This window comes from Aotus nancymaae, unplaced genomic scaffold (genome assembly GCF_030222135.1).
Source record: "Aotus nancymaae isolate 86718 unplaced genomic scaffold, 86718_ANA_hifiasm-v0.15.2.pri h1tg000016l, whole genome shotgun sequence".
NCBI classification, from domain to species: domain Eukaryota; kingdom Metazoa; phylum Chordata; class Mammalia; order Primates; family Aotidae; genus Aotus; species Aotus nancymaae.
The window spans coordinates 72,721,676-72,741,810 of NW_026988428.1; the positions used below are offsets into that span (position 1 = coordinate 72,721,676).

Sequence of the window (20,135 nt, forward strand, 5' to 3'; positions counted from 1 at the left end):
CTTCACCTCTCCGCTTTCCCCCACCCCGCTCCCCACCACAGATAGACAAGGGATTCTCCTAAATAGTCAATAGTCGTGAGAGTTTAAGACCTACTTACTCCTGAAGCTGGAGATATTGGGACCCCCTGGTCCAGGACTGAGACTCCCTTTGGCTTGGTCACTTTGGGGTATAAATTGGACTTTTGTATGAAAATGGACCTACCTGACACCCAGTCCCTGCCTAACTACTCAGGCCTTTGCTGTGGAGGAGTCCGTCTCCATCTCTGTGTGATAGCTGTGGCTGTAACAGGCCACTCTGGCGTGGGCCTTCTAGGAGGGGCTTCCGGGGCATTGCTGTCTCCTGGGCAGAGTTGTCATGTCTTCAGGAGGGCTGTTAGTGAGCGAGCAGGCTGTGAAACGTGGTAATAGCTCACATAGACCAGCATGTGACATAGACCAGCATGTGCTGTGTACCACAGGTGCTGTTCTGAGAACCTTACATGCAAAACCTCTTTCCATCTTCACAACATCTGGGAGGGAAGTGCAGCTAATCTGTACCAAATGAAGGCACAGAAGAACAGAGAGGTTAGGGAGCTTGCCTATAGTCACACAGCTAATGAGAGGCTTAGGTCTGAAGCCAGGCACAATGACTCTATCACCTGAGCCCTTAACCCCACACCATCCAGCCTCTGTGCGTCATTCCAAGACCCGTATGATCTGGTTGGTTTTTCAGTTCTTGTCAGTCCCCAGTCATGAATCATAACGCTTAAGACCCCTTAGACAGTCAGCCAGTCCAGCCCTCTCATTTTACCCTGGCAGAAACTGAGGCTCTGGGGAAAAGAAACGGTTAGTCTCCTGGCCAGCAGCAGAGAAATCGAACAGAATCAGGTACTATCCCACCTCTTGCCTTGGCTTTATTTGCTAGGCCCTGATCTTCTCATTTGGGAAGAAAGCAGAGCTGAGAAACTGATTTGTAAGTCTCAAGAGATCTGAGCCAGATTCAGCTTCCTCTCTCTGGTTGTGTATGTATCTTAAAGGGCCGATGGATGGCTATCTAATGATGTCATTTCAGGCAGAATCAGTTGGTGGAGCAGGGAGAGGTCCTGGCCATTGACAGGCATGTCAGCCCATACCTGGGCTGCCAGTACGTAATGAAAATGGTCATTCATTAAGCCCTGTTGTATACCAGGAACTTCACACCAACTGCCTCTTTTAAAACTCCTGAAAACCCTGCACAGTAGATATTCTTGGTGTTGTCTCCATTCTCAAGGTGAGGAAATGAGGCAGCAAGAGGCTGCATGACTTGAACTAACAGCTCCATGGCCTCTTCTCATTCCACCCACTGTTACTGGCATAAAGCAGTGCTTCCAAAAGGGTGGTCCCTGGACCAGCAGCATCAGCTTCACCTAGAAGCTTGTTAGTGATGCAGACTCTCACTTTCCGCTCCCAGCCCACTGAATCAGACTCTGGGGCTTGGGGCCCAGTAAACCCACCATGCAATCCCAATGTATGCCTCAGTTTGAGACCCACCAGCAAACAGGGATGCTGCCGAGTTCAGCAAATGAAAAATTAGCTCAGGGCTTCCAAATCGTAAGTGTAGTTTGACATTAGTTCTTTTGGTATCTGAGCCTCAAGGTGTAAACAGCAGCCAGCCCTGCCCAGGCTCCCTGCAAAGAGAGTCTCTTTGTTCCCATGACATCACCAGGAATGCCGGCAGTCCTGAATCAATTTCCTCCTCTTCTGTTTTCTTAGCCACATTGCACTTTTCCAAAACGCCTTGACCTTTGTTGAGCATGTTATGAGTTCTGATGAACAAAATAACTTTCTGGAGAATGGGACTATTTTTAATTGAATTGTATAAGCCAAGAGCTGCCAAATAAACCCTGGGTTTCTGCATCCCGTGGCAACAGGCGGTTTAGTTTTCCTTCCTAATCCTGAACCTGGGCTTAGTCTCAGCTAGGAGCGCAAGCTCACACACTTCCTCCCAGGCCTCAGCTTGGGCTTTACCTTCCAGCCAGTTAAAAACCCTGCTGCTACCATTACCTATTTTCAGCTCCCAACTAGTTCCTTTGTCTGCCAGACACTGTCTTGCTATCATTTAAAAAAAAAAAAAAAAAAAAGAAGGTTGAGATGATGAAATTCATTTTGATCACAGGCGTGTAGGATGCTTCATTTCCCTGCAGCACAAACTGATTCCACACACAGATCAATGTTAACAAGTAATTTTATGCAAGATTGTACCTGTTTCTACAGAGGCAGGAAACATCCATCCTTTTTCCCCAGCCCTTGTGAGGTATTTGCCACAGACCCTGCAGAAGCTCACAGGAAAGAGGGGGAAGCCTGAGCAAAAACAGTCCCACGCATGATCCACACACCAGTCAGCGGCACCTCCTGAGATGGGTCCAGACATGCTTGGCTGGAAGCAGTTTAATCAGTGCCAGTGTGCCCTAGTTCTCATCCCTCACTCACTTGCCTATGCAGCAGGAGGAAGAGGGGGCCTGTGCCTTCTGCACTGCCTCACTACCTGTAGTCTGGAATCCTCGGGGCCACTTCCAAGTCCATCACAGGTCTAGGTGTCAGCTCCGGATAACCTTGGCAGCAAAGAAGGCTGAGTAATCCTAGGCTGCTGGGTAGAACTTCCAAAGACACAGGCCACTGAGGCTCCTTCTCCAGCTGCCAGCATGCCCGAGGTCATTCCTGGTCATCTCTCACTCATTCATTCATCCCACAAAACAGTGACTGGGTGCCCCTACACCAGGGATGCAGAGATTAAAAGAACTGCCGGATCTTAAAGGAGCCTGTAGCCTTGTGGGGAGGACAGGCAGCAAATGTTATGACAGGGAGATAAACACAAAAGGTGGGACCCGGGGCAGCGGAGGTCAGGGAAGACTCCTAGAGAGGCTGAGAGCTAAACAGAGACCTGCAGGGTTGGGGCTGGGTGACAGGAAGAAATAACAGCCTGCACCAAAGTGGGGGCGTGAGAGCAGGACTGCAGGAGGGACCATGCTGGGGAAGGGGCGAAAGAAGCTGGAAGCGGACAGGGCCTTGTTTGCTTTGCTGAGGGACTTGGGCTTCATACTAGGGATGTGGGAAGCCCTGGAAGACCTGTGAGCAGGGGCATGAGCCAGGGACCAATTGAGCCTAGAAGGACGCTAGGATGATGGTTGGGCTAGGATGCCTTGGCCCAAGCCCCATTATCTCTAATAGTAAGGCTGGTGAGGAGGCTATTGCTGTTAACAGCCATGGTGAAAAAGGCTGAAGCCCTAAGCTGCAGCTGTGGGCGTGGAAGGGGAGAGGTCGGCAGAGCCCAGGGCCGTGGAGAAGCGACAGGGCCACGGCCGATGTGGGAGGAGCCAGAAGGCCAGCGCATAGCCAGTAGTGTCCGAGCTGATGAGAATGCAGAATACGCATGTGCTTCAGGCCCCCTGTGTTGGTGCTCCATCTACTAAATAAACATGCATAGATTTTCCATTTCAGGGGCAGGGAGATGCTGGGTTTGGGGACATTTCATCTGAAAAATCTATCAAACTAGACATTGTCAAATATTTACTCAAGCAAGTTAAACTGTTAGATATCTAGAGCCACTAGAATGGGGGCAGCCACCTGGACAGTGATTGTTGAAAGGGGGATAGAACCCAGTTTCAGGTCAGTGAGGAGGGGAAGCTGCAATGGATGAGGGGCAGCTCCGGAGGAAAGAGCCCACCTGGGGAGGGACGGCGATGGAAGCCAAGAAGAGGGTGTTTCCAGAAGGGAGCAATTAACCATGTCGATGCTGCAAAGGGGCGAGGGTGAGGCCAGAGAGCGGTCGTTGGATTTAGCAACAGGGCAGCCAGCAGCGGCCTTGGCAGGGAAGTGTTAATGGGGTCCTGGGACTGGACCGTGAGTGGAGCAGGTTGAAGACTGAATGGAGATGAGGAGGTGGAGACCGCAAAGAGGAGAGAAAAGGGGCAGCGACTGGAGAGCAATGAGGGCCCAAGGCAGGGTTTTAATTTGTAAGATGAAAAAGACAAGCACTCGGGTGCTCCTGAGAATGAGTTAGGACAGGGGGAGGCATGGTAGCTGTCTAAAAGAACACCTCAAACTTCATGTGCCCCAAGCTGAAGACTCCATCTCCCCTCCAGCACGTGTGCCTGCACCACCATACTCTCACCCTAGAGAACGGTACCTCCAGCCCCCTGGGTGCTCCAGCCAGAGCTCCGGGATACAGCATTGACGCCTCCCTTCCCTCACTTCCCACATTCTCTGCATTCTCGAGTCCCATCTGTTCCTCCTCCAAGACGCAGCTAGATCATTCGTTCAGTTTGTGTCCACTGCTCTTGCCTTAGCCCAGGCCCCATTACCTCTAGCTTGGACCTTGGCAGTAGCGTCCTAACTGGGCCCTGCTTCTGTCTTGTTCCCTGTCCGACTCCCATTCATTTTCCCCCCAACAGTCAGAGAAATCTTTTTAGAACAAACAGGATCCTGTCACTCCTCTGATCATACCCTCTGTTATGTCCCAGTGCATTCAGGATAAACTCCCAAATCCTTCTCACGACCCTCACAGCTAACAGATGGAGCCCCTGCCTGCCTGCCTGCCCCACAGTCGCCATCCTCCCCATTACTGTCTGCATTGCAACCTTGAGGGCCCTTCCCAGCTCCCTGAGAGCTCCTCCCTGCCGTAAGCCTTCGCCTGTTCCTCCTCCCTTAGCCCACCTGAAAGCTCTCCCCTCTCCCCTTCCTTTGGCCACCTCCTACTCATCTTTCAAGTCTCAGCTCAAATGCCATGTCCCCAAAGAGGACTTTCGAGACCTGCAATATAAAATACATCTCCTCTGTCCTCTCTGGGACCCTGTCCTTTCCCTTCGTAGAATTTGTCATGACTGTGGGTAAAGAATTATTTTTGACTGTGTTTAATGCCTGTCTCTCCTCGCACCAAGACAGAGACTATGTTGCTTGCCACTTACACCGGATCCCTAGCACAGCCTTGCACATGGGAGCCGCTCAGAGCATGTTGCTGAAAGAGTCAGCCAGCCACTGCCACGGGGCACAAAAAGCACCAGAAAGGGGAAGGCAGGAGGTCAGGGATGTGGGCCCCTGCTGCAGGCTCCAGGCACCCAGGCCAGCTCTGAACCTGCAGGGTGACCACAGCCCCGTGCTGACTGCCCACGCATGCTCAATAAGCAAGCCTGTGTAACTGCATCCACGTGCTTCCCCTCGGCCTCTCGCAGGTCCCTAGCAAGCCATCTGGGTAAGATCACAGCCCCTAGGAAGACATGCATTAGCGCCAGCCACTGAGCAGCAGAGAGCCAGGGAGGGGTGGGGGAGAGGAGGGCACAGGGGACCACCTGGTCCAGGAGATGCCAGCAAGGAATGATGTGTGCACTCTGCCTGTGGGGCTGCCTCTCTTGTGTACTTCAGTCTTGTATGTAGTAAAAAAATACTGGGATAATGGTTCATATTGCACAGGCTTGAGAAGATGAAGTCATTGCATGCTTAGTGAAGCACTTAGAGCCATACTCAGTAAAGAGCTCTGACGGAGCGTCCCCCACTGGAGTGAGGGACCCCTTGCTGCCCCATGCACACACAGGAGTGGAGAGGAGAGAGCCCAGTGGGGCAGGGAGAGGGCTCCCAAGACAAGGAAGCAGAAAGCCTCCTCTTCCTAGCTGTGGGAGTGTGGAGCAAGCCCTCTGTGGCCTTAGTTTTGTTTTCTGTAAAACAGGGAGATGATACACTAGGAAAGACCCCCCCGGGAATGTGTGGTGCTCTTTACCTTAAAGATGACCAACGAGGAGAGAGGACTGCGGGCTGTGCTGGGTGGGGGCTGCGGGGTGGATTTGGTAAACTGTCCACACTCAGCTCCCCATGAGGATTCCAGGGCAGCAAAGAAGGCTGGAAGCCGGGGATTAGGAGTGCTGGTAGACACTGCTAGAGAAGAAAAGCAGCAGGACAGAGAGTGAGAGAGGGGAGCGAGAAGAAGAGGGGACGGTGCAGGAGGAAGCTTATGCTCAGGGAGTGAACAGAGGCTCGTGCTGGAGAGGGCCAAGGTTTATGGGTGCTTCCAGGGGGACGGGGACCCTGGAGTGAGCAGGGCTTATGGTAGACAGCACAGTCCCACCCCAGCCACCTTCCCCAGGATGACACAGGCCCCATCAGGAAGGCAAACAGTGATCAGTGATGCCCCTGGAGGAGGGTGAGGACGCAGCCGCCAGCCAGCCAGAAGTGCCGCTGTGGCCATCTGCCCCCTGCCGTTGGGAGCATCTGCGTCAGAGATGGCCAGTACCTCTGGGTCCCAGTCCTGAGAGGTCACCTGGTCCAACCCCCAGCTCTCTAGTGAGGAAGTGGCCTTCTCATGCAGGAGGGTAGAGTGTCCCACCACTCAGCACAGCTTCCTCCCCTCCAGCTGGGGCTTTCGCAGCCAGAACATGTCAGCTTTTCCCCCAGGGTCTGAGAAACCCAGGATAACACCTGTCCATGAAACGCGGATACCCTGTGGTGGCAAATGCAGGGAGGGGAGGAAGGCAGGACGGTGGGATGCACAGCCAGGGGAAGAACTACCTCTGTTTATGCCTCCATCCACCCCTCCCTCACCACCCCCGCTGGAAAAGCAGCCCCGATAGCCAGAGGGGGACACATGCTCCTGAGGACTGCTGCCTGGTGGCCCGTGAGCAGCTGGACTTGCACTTTAAAAGCCTGCAGTGAGGCCTGCCCTTGCACTCAGCTCAGTCGTTGGTTTCACAATTTAGGAACAACCTGGAGATCTTGCAGAGAATGCTGATTCCCAGGCTTCGCCTCCAAATATTCTAATTTGCTGGATCTGGGGTGGGTCCCAGCGATCTGCGTTTTAACAAACCACCTTATGACTCTGCTGTGGGGTTCTGAGAGCACACACTGCAAGATGTTGGATGAGAGGCCCCACCAGCTCTGCAGCCCAAGTGTCCACCCCTGCAGCCCAAGTGGGATGTGTTCGGCTCTCACTCTGTGGGCCAGCCTTTCCACCTGGCTGCCTCTCCCGCCCTGGCCCTTGGCTCTCAGGCTCCCAGCTCATTACTGGGGCTTTCAGCCGCAGCCCTGAGCGAGCGAGTGGCTGCTTGTCACCTGAGTGAACGGCTGGAAACTGGGCCATCGTGCTTGGCTGGGCAGATCCCACCCTCGCCAGCTGCTCCTGCCGCCTCCTACGGAAGCCTGCCCCTACAGTGCCCAGGGCCTCCTGGCACCCCCACCATTGCAGGGTGAGACCTGGTCCGTAGCTCTGGGGCAGAAAGTACACAGAGAGGCTGTGGGAGGAAGGTGGATGTGGGAGGCCGGGTGCCAGAACCTCAGCATTCAGAAACAGGGAAGGGGCAGGTTACATAACAGATGGGGGCAAGTCCTGGGGAGCAGCAGGATGCCACTCAGAGGGACCAAGGGCCATTCTGGGGCCCTGTGAGGACCCAGGCCTCTTCCTCGGCCTCTCAAGAGGCAGCGCCCTGGGCGGAGAGGGTGGGATGTGGCCGCCCCACTAGTCAGCGGCACACTTCACATCTTTATCTCTGCCAGTCTTTCTCTGTCTCTTCCTCTTCCCCTCCTGTCTCTCTCTCTGCTCGTGTCTCTCTCTGTCTTCCCACTTTCTCCCTCTGTCTCTGTTGTTCGCTTGTTCTTTGTCTTGCTCTCCGGTCTTGCTCCTTTTGGGATCTCGCTCCTGCCTTTTCCTCCTTGCCTGTCGCTGCCTCTCTTTCTCTCCTTGCTCTCTCTGTCTCTCATTAGACTTCCCTTGTCCCTCGCTGCCCAGCTCCATCTCCCTGGCCTGCACGCTGACTCCCGTGCTGTGTGACCACACTGGTTCACCTCCTCCAGGCTCTGCCTCCATACCCACAGCCTCTTGGTCACCAGCCCTGGGCAGTGTCACTGTGTGGCTCCGTTGTGCCCAGTGCTGACTCCTGATGGGGTGGGCTACGGGGACACAAGGATGTGGCCGCACAGGCCCTTTGGAGCTCACATGCGGCTGCAGAGCATGCAGGGTGGAGGTGACGAGGGCCACCGGGAAATCAGAGTAGCCTCTCGCCTGGTTGGCCCTAGAGGCCCCTGCTCCCCAGCCGTTCACCTCAAATGCCCTGAGCTTGGTGCTGCTGAGTCTCATGCTTGGGCAAGATGCTCGCCTCCACCCCTAACCCCACCCTCACTTGCCCTCCATCCCGGCTGGCAAGCCTGAGAGGAGCCGGCATTGACCAAGCCAAGGACAGCCTGCAGCCTGAAGATGGCCATCGGCCCTGCCTCGGGAGGCAAGGAAAGAAGAAAGAGAAGGAGAGACTCCCAGCTCCCTCTCGGCACCCCTCCCTTTCTAAGAGGCTTCAGTGATGCTCTTTCCTTCTTGTTCTCCCCAGAAAACTGTGGGAGAGGCAGAGTCCATGGACCACCAAGCCCTGACCACCGTCGCTGTGGTATCTCCCCTTGTTTTCTCCTAAAAACTGACAGCAGAGTTGGGGTCTCCATGTCTTCTAGGCAGTGGGCGCAGAACAGAAGCTGAGGTCATAAAGAAAGTGGGTCCTGCTCAGAGCTCATGCCACCATCACAGGGCCACTCAGCAGGGGCTTTCTGTGCCCTTGGTGTGCTGGGCAGGTGGACCAAGGGACCATGGGAGCAGAGAGGGGCTGCATGCCGGCAGTGGGCAGTGTTGGGGGCACTGTGCAGGGGCTGTGCCACAGCCAGTGGGAGGAGACCAGGGAGAGTGGGTGCAGAGTGGGCAAACATCAGTTCTGAGAGTCCATCTCATCTAATGCACGTGGTCTGCTTCTCCCAAAGGGAAAGCAATGCCCAGGGGATACTGGGTCCCCTGCTTTGCCAGGCCTGGACTCCTTCCTTGCTGTACATGGCCTTGGGGACAGAGCACCCCAAAGGGAGGTGAGGCAGGGTGAGGGCGCTGGGAGGGTTCGCCCTCCAGTCCTGCAGTGGAGAGTCCCCTGGATGGCACTAGACCAGAGGAAGGTGCCTGCTTAGCCGTGGGAACTGACATGTGACCCCACACACTCACACTGAAGCTCCCGACATTCAGAGGCAAAACTCCTAGGGTTGGAGGCAGCATTTCAGAGGTAGCAAGGCCCTTGGGGAGCAGGGACTCCAGCCTCCTCCCTTTTTGGAAGGTCACATGGAGGCCCCAGGAGTGAGCGGGCAAGCCAGAGCCACACCAAGTTCGCAGGAGGGCCAGGACCAGAATCCGGCCCTGTGTGTCCGGCTGTGTCCTCACGTTAAGTGCATTTGTCATTTACTCTTCAGAGGCCACGCCTCCCACCACAGCCTCCCCTGAGCGCTGGGGCAGTTGGAGGGGGCTGGGCTGCAGAGAGTCCCAGGGGCTTGAGGGGCTCTAGTTCTTACTGTTCAGCCTATGGCAGAGAGGACCCAAGGGAGGACTCAGCCACCTCAAGACCCAAATGGGAAAGTGAAATTTAAACCAGGGAGAAACACAGGCTCCCAGCAGTTCTCTGAAGGCACAGAAGAGTAAATGTGTTCACTGCATTATTTATGTTGAAACCTTTGCTTGAAATACTCTGAGGTTAAGGAGGAAGGAACTAGGATTTGGAGTCGGAACACCCAAGTTCAGCCTCCCTCCACCCCTGTGTCCTGGGCCACTGAAGCCTCTCCTGGCCTCAGGGATCAGACTCTGGAAGGTCTACTATGGGAGGTGGGAGGAGACAGTCCTCTTGGGGCATTAAAGAGAGACCCCTGGGGGTGAGCAGCCTTGGGGGCCCTGCACCCATCCTGGCTGGGAACAGAGGCCAGCAGGAATGGATGTTGGGGGTGCTTAGGGGTCTGCCTGGCCTCACACCCTCCCTGCCTGCCCTCAGTTGCGTGGTGGACGAGATGGACTTCTCCAGCATGGAGCTGGACGAGGCCCTGCGCAAGTTCCAGGCGCACATCCGTGTGCAGGGAGAGGCCCAGAAGGTGGAGCGGCTCATCGAGGCCTTCAGGTAGGGCCACTTCCCAGCTCCACTCCCTAGCTCCACTCCCCAGCAGACCCCAGGGTGGGGAAGCCGGGCCTCTGTGAGACAGGAGACACTATCAGGTGGTTTGGGCAGGGGCCAGAAACATCCCTTCTGGTGTGAGCAAGAGGATGGGCTGGGGAGACAGAAGTGAAGAAAAGAAAAGGGACTGAGCCTTCAAGCTCCCCAGGCTGGAAACGTGGGGCATTTGGGGGTACGGGGAAGACCAGGATATGGTACAGAGTGGTCTCCTGGACCTAAGGAGAGCTGGGACACTCCCTAGACACTCCCCTCCTTTGCTGGGGCCTGGGGGAGGATGGGCGGGGTCTCAGCATCGCTCTGCCTCTGACCCTCCCCGCAGCCAGCGCTACTGCATGTGCAACCCCGAAGTGGTGCAGCAGTTCCACAACCCCGACACCATCTTCATCCTCGCCTTTGCCATCATCCTCCTCAACACCGACATGTACAGCCCCAATATCAAGCCTGACCGGAAAATGATGCTAGAAGACTTCATCCGAAACCTTCGAGGTGAGGAGATGGGCACAGGGCCAGGAGGGGCAAGGCCACGGTGCAGGCCCCTCTATGCACCTGCATTCTATGAGTGTGCAGCCTATCTATTCTAGTTCTGTGCAGAACATTCTAGTTCTGTGCAGCCTGCATTCTATAAGTGTGCATCCCTATCACAGAGTGTCACCTGCTCTCTGGGCCTGGTCACCCATAGCAGGCTGGGAACATTGCTTGTGTGCCAGGCGGCTGGGGACTTTCCACGAAATCAACAAGCACCTTGGGCAGTGCCTCTTGCCCTCCACGGAACATGGTTGGCTCTAGGCCCCCGACATCAGAGCTGGTGGCTCGGTGGTGCCAGCCCTTCCCCTCCACAACTTATGAGGAAGGAGCCAGGAACAGAGCCTTGAGGTCCTGAGTCCATTCAAGTAAGCCTGGCAGATAACTCTCTGGCACCGGCCAGCAAGTCCTTCTCACTGATGCAGCTCACTGCCTGCCGGGAGCACACCAGGACTGGCAAAGTGCGATGTGTGCTCAAGTGATGTTTTTTTAGCCTTTAAAAGAATCAAAGTTATACACGCACATAATTCAATAAAGTCAAATAATCCTACAGGCTTACCACAGGGAAAAAAAATAGTCGCTGCTCCTCTCCTACTCACCTTCTTCAGGGGCAACCACTTTTGATGTTTTTAGCGATTTACATTGCTTCTGTATTGCTAAACCACATGCTTCCGCTTCTTTGTTTTTTCCTATCTCTTTTTGTAACATGGCATGAAGTCCATACTGTGAGTGTGTAAGCCACAAGCTGGGTGAGCGTTTATGTGCATGTGCACTGTGTCCTCACACCCAGATTCCGATCTGGGTCATTTTCTCCTGCCCAGAATGTCCTCTCCTGTCCCGTCCCAGTCCATACCTCTGCCCAAGAGTAACAACTATTCTGCCTTCTGTTACCATTGACGAGTCCTGCCAGTCCTTGAACTTCATCTAAATAGAGATATACAGTATTTACACTTTGGTGTCTGGTCTCTTTTATACACTGCTCCTTGTTAATTATTATTTCTGTTGCCGAGGCTGGAGTGCAGTGGTGCAATCTCAGCTCACTGCAACCTCAACCTCCCAGGTTCAAGCACTTCTTGTGCCTCAGCCTCCCGAGTAGCTGGGGTTACAGGCATGTGCCACCACACCCAGCTGATTTTTGTATTTTTAGTAGAGATGAGGTTTCACCATGTTGACCAGGCTGGTTTCGAACTCCAGACCTCAAGTGATGTGCCTGCCTCAGCCTCCCAAAATGCTGGAATTGTAGGCGTGAACCACCGTGCTGGGCCTTTGTTAATTATTTTTATTTCAAGCATTATCTATGAATTCCTCTTTATAGAAAGTAAGGGTTTAGCCCTTTTTCATTCGCCTTCCCCGACCCATCCCACTCACATCAGTGTTCATGTTATTAAGGCTCTGCTCACACTCCAAAGCTGAGTCTGCAAGTGCAGAATAATTGCAACTTCTTTCCATCTCTACTTTTCCTTGGAGTTAATGCTTCTCTTTCCATTTGCTGAACTCTCAGTGTGCTTCCTCTGGTTCATCCCCAGCTTCCCACCCTACGTGTCAAGCTCCTCTCCGTACATCTTCTGGGAGTCTCTGGTCCTGCTCCGGCGTGGATGGTGGCTGGGCCGGGGACGGCCGGCATCCCAGGCCTCCTTTCCTCGCTCTAGTGTTAGATTCCCCGCTCCCACATGTTAGAGCTTCCTCATTTTTACTTTACTTCCAGAGAAAAGGCCATTTTTGAGAACTTGCATTTCTGAATCTGTCTTCTTCTGTCTTTGCCCTTGGTTGGGAGTTTGGCTGGGAATAGAATTGCAGCCTGAAAACATGCTGATAGGGATTTCAAAGGTATTCCTCCACTGTCTTTTAGCTGCCAGTGCTGCTCCGCCTTCCCAGCTGCTGGCCTCCTGTCTGTTTCTCTCTCTCTCTCTCTCTCTCTCTCTCTCTCTCAAGCTTGCAGGTTCTGCTGTCTGCCCTTTGTGTTCTGGATTTTCACGCACTGGTTCTTTCCTCCATCATGGCCAGGGCTGGACTGGTCCTTTCCATCTAGAAACTCGTGTCCTCCAATCATGGGAAGTTTTCTTCAACGCTGTATTGATCATTTCTGCCCTCCATTTTCTCTGGACTCTCTTTCTTGAACTCCTGTTATTCTGTTGGTGAATCTCCTAGTCTGATCCTCTAACTTCTATAGTTTTCTACCTGCCATCTTTGTTGACTTCCTTCAGTAAATGTGTCCTCAGCGCTGTCTTTCAAGTCTCCTGCCAAGTTTTTCATTCCTGCTGCCATGTTTTTCATTCTCAATAGCTCTCTTTTGTCCTCTCAATGTTTCTCTTTTATTGCATTTAATTCCGGCTTTGCAGATGCAATATCTTCTCCCACTTCTGTGAAGATATTAATATTGGTTCGTTTGTTTGTTTCTGTTTCACCCGGCTTGCCTCTGTTTCTTCTGGAGTCCTTCTGGTTTTTTTCCCCCGTATTTCTTTCTCTTTCATGGTATAGATTTTCTGAGTACAGTTGATGAAATCTGGTTGCTCATTAATATTTAAGATCGAGCTACCCGAAAGCTGATGAATACCTCTGTGAGCACGGGTGGAGGCTGCTTGTTGGTAGACTTCCTCGTACGGCGATTTAGTTAAGCCATTTCATTGGGAGACCCCCACTGCAGTATTTTGAGATATTTTTTTCTTGTTCTGGCTGATACCCAGAAGATAAATGTCCAATCTGTTGCCCAAAATGTATGATTCTGGCTGCCAGAGTTCTGAGATCTTTAACTGGGAAGTGGGGTTGAGGATTAATATATAGATATCAACTTCATCCCCTGGTTTTCGGCAGACTCCCACCCTACCCTGGGTGTGGAGTTCCTCAGCCCAGAGTTCTAGAGAATGGACCCCTAGTCTTCTGCTGGAGTGAGGAGGGGATAGGGAAGCCCAGCAGCTTTCTAACCCATTTTCAGCCTGTTTTCCTATTTCCAGCCCACCTTCACCTTCGCCTTCAGGGGCTGCTGAAGCCCCTGGCTCGAAGCCCTTTTGGGGCTGTGTGGTGTTCGCGCGGCTTCTGGCCTCTCTGCTGGTCTAGGTTTCAGCTTTCTCGGGTTTGCTAATCCATGCACTTAATTGTCCACTTTCTAGGTCGTGGGGTGCCTGCATCTTTGCTCCTGTTCTCTGTCTTTGTGAGTTTATGCCTTTCTAAAAGATTCCTTTCTCCCGAGTATTCAGAAGCAACAGAGGCATGCAGCCTGCCGTCTTGAACTGGAGGCATCCATGTACTCAGGCTTTCTCCCTGCTTTTTCTTACCCGCAGCCTGATTTCTTTCAGCCCCCCTGGCTCTGCATGGCTCATTTGCCTGACATGAAGAACCAAGATCAGATGTGGAAGAAGCCAGACCAGGCAGGGAGCTGTGCATAGAAGGCACGGTGTCCTCTCGGTAGCTGGGAACACTCCTTTGAGAGATGCTTGCCAAAGTTGTTTTATTTTTAATTTTTCCCTCTTATAAAAGAAGCATATAGTCATTAAAGAAAGATGTGGAAATAGTAGAAAGAAGATATTTTAATTGCCTGTTTCTCCAAAAGAAATGTGTTTGCCTGTTGGCATGTTCCCCGCCGGTGTTTTTTTGTTGCCAGAGTTTAATCATTACTACGAAGCAGGAGGCGGGATGGGGTGTCCTCGCCTGCTTTGCCATAGGGTCTGCCTGCTCTCCCCTGCTGCCAGGGAGGGAGGAATCTCTTCATAAACTAATCTCTCTACACCTCGCTCCCTGTTGGAGGGGAGGGGAGACCCAGGAGGAGGAAGATCCAAAAGAGTACAAGACAGGACCTTGCCAGGATGCTGGAGTGTTGGGGTGGAGCAGCGGGGTGAGACAAACACAAGCAAGATGGTAGGACCGCAGAGGCACAGAGGGTCAGCAGGAGCACGGAGGGTCGGCAGGAGCACGGAGGGTCGGCAGGAGCACAGAGGGTCGGGAGGAGCACGGAGGGTCAGCAGGAGCACGGAGGGTCAGCAGGAGCACAGAGGGTCAGCAGGAGCTCGGAGGCTGTATTTGGCCATCAGGAAGGAGGCCTGGGAAGTGGGCACGAAGACTCTGGTTGAGGAACGTCGGGAGATGAGGCAGGAAACGTGTGTTGGGGCCATATCATATTGTAAGTTTTGGTGCCCGGCTAAGGAGCTTGTTCTTAATTTAATGGGTATGAGGCACCAGCCATTATAGGCTTTGAAACACAGCATGGCGAAAATCAAGGCCACCCCCTAGGTGCTGCAGGCTGGGTGGGGGTCTCTTCTGTCCGTCTCTGGGGCTCTGACACCCCCCCAACTCCACCACCGCCCCTGCCCACTCCACGTTGTTAGGTGTGGATGATGGCGCTGACATCCCCCGGGAGCTGGTGGTAGGCATCTACGAGAGGATACAGCAGAAGGAGCTCAAGTCCAATGAGGACCACGTCACATATGTCACCAAGGTAGAGAAGTCCATCATGGGCATGAAGACGGTGAGTGTCCACAAGTCACCTGCCTCCCGTCTCTCCTTTCTTCCTGGACTTCCTTTCCATTCTCCTCCTTACCTTTCCAAAACTCTTTCTTCATATTCGTTCACATCGTAGTTACGAGTACCTACTCTGTGCCGGACACTGCATCTCTTTTTTTTCTTGCCTCATTTCCTCATTGCTTCTTGCCACCAGATACTGCAGCAGGAGAGGGTGAGAAAGAAGGACTGCCCAGTGGTCTAGGGTGGAAGCATCTGGGTGGCCACTTTCCTGGGACAGCATGAGTGCCAGGCATTCCTGGATGGTTCTGATGAGTAGAAGGCAGGAGTGGGCTCAACTGGCTCTAGGCTGTGGCATCACGATTGACATTCCCCATTGGTAGTGACCTGTGTCCCCGGCAGCATGTTCCAAGCCTGCAATGATATTTAAAGTGGGCCTTCTCCGTAGGCTGCTCCATTTTATACTATAAATATAAAGGATGTTGTGGGGGTTCCAGTTCTTCCTCCTTAAATCGCTGGCTCGGGGGCAGTTTGGGAGTTTGGAGACCTCTTCTGAGCTGGACTCTCTCCACCCAGTCTGTGCAAGGACAGTCTTTTTCTGCTTTGAGAGCCTTTATTGCTGAGATCTTAGCATCTGTCTGGTTGCAAGCAACTGGCTTGTCTTACATGCTGGAGTAGATGCCAGGTGTCCCTGTGATCCCCTCACTCTTGCACACTTGCATCTGTGCAGTAGAGAAAGGGTGGAGGCGTCATATCTGCGGGGCACAGCCTGGGACAGGGGATGCCCTCAAGGTCATAGAGGGAAGCAGGTTGACAGTGGCTGGATTAGAACAACCTGAAAGCTGTTCTCAATTTCCTGTTCCTGTCCCTCTGTCACCTCATTAACTCTGACTTAGTGAGCCCCTTCTCCTCTGGCCCCGCTCCCCAAGAGACATGACGAGGATGAGCCCTGGGAACAGGGTATGAGCATGCGAGGAAAACAGCCTCAGGCGAGGAGAGAGGAGGGGGAGAGTCAAGTCCACCCCGCCACAGAACCAGAGCCCTCCCCTCTCCCCGGGCGCCATCTCCTCTTCTGGAAAGTGGGCGCTGTGGGTGGGGAGGGCTCGAGGCCTCTGCTCTCCCGCTGAGCACCACGCCCTGTGCACAGGTGCTGTCCGTGCCCCACCGCCGCCTGGTGTGCTGCAGCCGGCTCTTTGAGGTGACAGATGTGAACAAGCTGCAGAAGCAGGCAGCGCATCAGAGGGAGGTGTTCCTCTTCAACGACCTGCTGGTGGTGAGTGGCTCCCGCTCCGGGATGGGGCTGGGTGGGGGCTGCCTGCTGCCCTGATCAGCCTGCGCAGGGTTGCAGAAGTGGACAGGAAAGGACGCCCAGAGGTTTCAGACAGAACACCTGCTCCGTGGGACTGATCTGCCTTCATGGTGCTTCCACGCCGTGGGCGTGAGGGGGCTCAGGCAGACATACTAATTCCTACTCATAAGTGATGATGCCACCCAGACGTCAGCTGATCTGCTCATGGTTACACAATCAAACTGTTAATGAACTGGATCCCAGTATGGCCTCTCCACACTCCAGGAAGCCCTGGGCAGGGAGCACACAGGGATGTATGTGTCTCACACCCCAGGGCCTGGGAGGAACAGGGCCTCGGCAGAGTGTGCTCTGTCCCTGGGCCTAGGCGAGGCTGGTGTATCTGTGTGTGTGTGTGTGTGTGTGTGCGCGCGCACGCACGCACGCAAGCACGTGCACACATGCACACATCTGTAGCCACAGATACTCTTCCTTTGCTGTTTGAAAACAGATATCCATTCAACAAGTATTTAATCGCTGTTGGCCATGTGCCACGCCTCGTTGTAGGTCTGGGAAACCGTGATCAGGACTGAATCAGGTCTGTCTCTCTCTCGCACCGGCCCTCTCGATCCATGAGCCACATTGGCACTGCCTCTAAAATGATCACAAGCCTCAGCCACCTCCCACCGCACTGCTACAGTCTTAGTGCATGCCTGATAGGTTCAGCGACACACCTGGCAAACCACACCAGCCTCCACATGGCTCTCCCCACCTCTAGGGTTCACCCCCCAGAGAGCAGCAGTGTGATCTCTCTGGAGTGCACATTAGGCCCCGTGGCCCCTTCCCCTGACCTGCCTCCCTGCCCTCTCCTTGGCCCCGTGAGCCATCTCCCTCCTGCGGGCCAGGCCTTTTTTCTTGCTGAAAGAAGAACCAGACCTTGCACCCTCCTCTTGCGTTCCTGGCCTCCTTCTTTTCATTCAAGTCTCAAGTCAAATGTCACCTCCTCCGGGAGGCCCTCCCTGCCTATCTAGTGAGGTGGCCTGCCCAGTCACTTTCTATTCCTTACCCTATATCATTCTCTTCAAAACACTTAGCATCTTGGTTTTGGCTTTTTACTGTTATGCTTTATTGTTTGATCACCTGATGGACACTCTGACTGTCTTCCTCCACATCCCATAAACACCTGGAGGGCAGGGGCTGTGTCCCGAGTTCTCCCGAATCCCCAGGGCCCAGCTCACAAAAGGTACTGAATAGAAATTTGTTTATTGAGCAACCAGATGACTTTATTAAAATGAACTTTCATTTTAGTAGGGGAGGGAGATAGAAAATAATTAAGAAAACAGACAAGATATTATCAGATTAGAGGGAAGGTGCTATGAAGGCCACAAATCAGGTGACAGCAGGGAGAGTGACCGGGGCAGGTTTGGGTTTGCTTCGGTTTGTGTTTTAGAGGGGATGGTCCAGGAAGGCATCTCTAAGGAGGCAGCATTTGAGACCTAGGTAATGAGAGTACTGCAGCCATGCAGAAAGCTTCCGGGAGAGCTGTGGAGTGGGAACAGCGTGTGCAAGGGGCCTGCAGTGGAACTGAGCTTACCCTTCTCAAGCTACAGAAGGGAGGACACCATGGCTTGGGCAGAGGCCAGCGTAAGGCAGGGACCATGTCAGATGGGTTTTACAGGCCAGCTCAGGCCCTGGAGGGTTTTGTGCAGTGAAGAAGCACATTTTGGTATAGTGTGTGTACGTATATGTGTATGTGTGTCTGTATGTGCACATTCATCATTGCGTGTGTTTCCCTGTGTGCTCATGTGTCCCCCGGTGTCTGCGCATTCATGTGTGCACATGCGTGTTTCCATGAGTGTCCGCACATCGGCACATGTCTATCTCCTGAACAGATTCTCAAACTTTGTCCAAAGAAGAAGAGCGCCTCCACGTATACCTTCTGCAAGTCAGTTGGCCTGCTGGGCATGCAGTTCCACCTCTTTGAGAACGAGTGTAAGTCTTTGAGAACCAGTGTAAGTCTTTGAGAATGAATGAATGAATGAATGAATGAAGTAGTCAGGGTGAGTTGAGGGAGAAGGGCTGGACAGTAGGGTGGATGGAGGCATGAGTGCCCCAAACACCCCGTGCCCTCCTCATGTCTGGCTGGCTCCAGCCCTCAGCTGCTGCTGCTTACAGCCCGCTGGGGCCTGGGTCTGCTTTCCAGTTTACTCTCATGGCATCACACTGGTGACCCCGCTCTCAGGCTCCGAGAAGAAGCAGGTGCTGCATTTCTGTGCCCTGGGCTCTGATGAGATGCAGAAGTTCGTGGAGGACCTGAAGGAGTCCATTGCTGAGGTGACAGAGCTGGAGCAGATCCGGATAGAGTGTAAGGATGTGGACTCCCCAAGGCAGCTGGTGGGGGCTCCCATTCAGCAAGGGACAGGGGCAGCTTGAGACAGACACACCTGATTCCAGGGAGCAGCGCAGCCCTGCCCTGGCCCCACTTCGGACCCTCCCCATCTCCGGGCACCCCTGCACCATGCTGGCTGCCAGTCACACAGAGCCCGGGTGGGAGCACCACTTTTCATGTTTCTTCACGATTTAAGTGAGGCACGATGGAGTGCACACATATGTGTGCACAGATTAGCAGGCACGTGGGGCTGCGTGTGGGCCTCTTGGAACAGAAGTGTTCTGCTGCATTTTCCCAGGATGACCAAGCGAGCTGGCCAGGCAGGTCCACGGGACTCTGGTGCTTTTCTTCCCACCAAACCTTCTGCTGAAGCCTCCCCCACTGCAGCCCAAGTCTGTGCATTGCATCTGGTTGGCCTCATTTCTTCACTCTCTTTTAATCTTGGATCATCCTTCTGCTTTATTTTTTTACACCATTGTCCTTTTGAAGAATCTAGGCTGCCTTCTTACTACCCTCATAGTAGTCTCTGTTCCTCCAAGGAATGCCTAGATTCTAGATTGTTCCCATCAGGCATTTTAGAGAATATGTGGATCTCTTTCTGTGTCCGGGTGGTTTATTGGCTGCTTTGGGGTTAAGGGAAGAGCGGCGAGTGCCTGTGACTGGTACCCACGTGCAAGCTTGTACTTATCGCAGAAGCTCCAGATAGCCTTTAAGGGAAAACTAAGTAAGAACGGACGCAGAAACTGAAACAGAAAATGAAAACAGGCTTCAGGCCTGCCTAGATGGCCACTTAGTTAAAAGTGTTTCTGAATTAATATCTATCCATTAGACACTAGGAAAGGTAGCGGGAGTTTTTGAGCAGGGGATCGATGTGACAGGCTGGTGCTTTTGAATCACCATTTTTGAGGTGCCTACTACGTGCTTACCAGTTTATTTCTATGCTGTGGGTCCTCATAGTGATGCTGAAAGGTAGATGTGTTGATCCACAGGACAGCTGAGGCTCGGAGGAGTTAAGCCGTGTGTCCAGGTCTCACGTGTTAGAAGCGGAGGAGTTGTCAGTTTCATTTTCGTTTGATTCTGTACTTTCCACTCGGAGAGTGAGAGAAGACGTTCTGTTTATTTTTTCTAAGGAAACAATCTAAATCAGGGTAAAATGAGATCCATTAGACCAGACTCTGGAACTCAGGTAACTTCTTTGTGGGGAGGGGTGCATGTTAACTCGCTTTCTTCAAACTGTTGGCTTATTTGAATTCAGTGGTGAAACAAACAGATTCTTTTCAAGGGCTGGACTGGATGCCCAGAGAGGCTGCCTCTGCTGTTGTTCTGGAGCATTTTCAAGAAGGCACCTTCACTTCTCTCATTGTCTAGCTGTCCCAGATGGCTCTGAACTGCCCTGGGGGGCCAGCACACCAAGGGGCACCAGTGTTGCTGGGAGAGGCACCTTCTCCCATCAGCCCAGGAGCAGCATGTACCCTGCTTCGCAGAGTCACAGAGGAGCAGATAGTGTCAGAATCTGTTATGTCGGGAGGTGAAT

At 53.3% G+C, this 20,135-nt stretch overlaps 1 protein-coding gene across 5 annotated transcripts in view; it reads left to right on the plus strand.

Moving 5' to 3' along the window:
- The window catches only part of IQSEC3 (IQ motif and Sec7 domain ArfGEF 3), a 109,665-nt gene that overhangs the window by 81,126 nt on the left and 8,404 nt on the right, over positions 1-20,135 (plus strand). For all 5 annotated transcript variants that reach the window (XR_010343055.1, XR_010343056.1, XM_021671999.2 and 2 more), the window contains 6 exons: positions 9,777-9,899; positions 10,273-10,439; positions 14,795-14,934; positions 16,075-16,200; positions 18,105-18,204; positions 18,416-18,577. Coding sequence is in view for 3 of the 5 variants with exons in the window: in XM_021671999.2 (XP_021527674.2) it covers positions 9,777-9,899; positions 10,273-10,439; positions 14,795-14,934; positions 16,075-16,200; positions 18,105-18,204; positions 18,416-18,577 (818 nt within the window). In the remaining 2 variants the exon portion in view is untranslated. The remainder of the gene's footprint in view (positions 1-9,776; positions 9,900-10,272; positions 10,440-14,794; positions 14,935-16,074; positions 16,201-18,104; positions 18,205-18,415; positions 18,578-20,135) is intronic.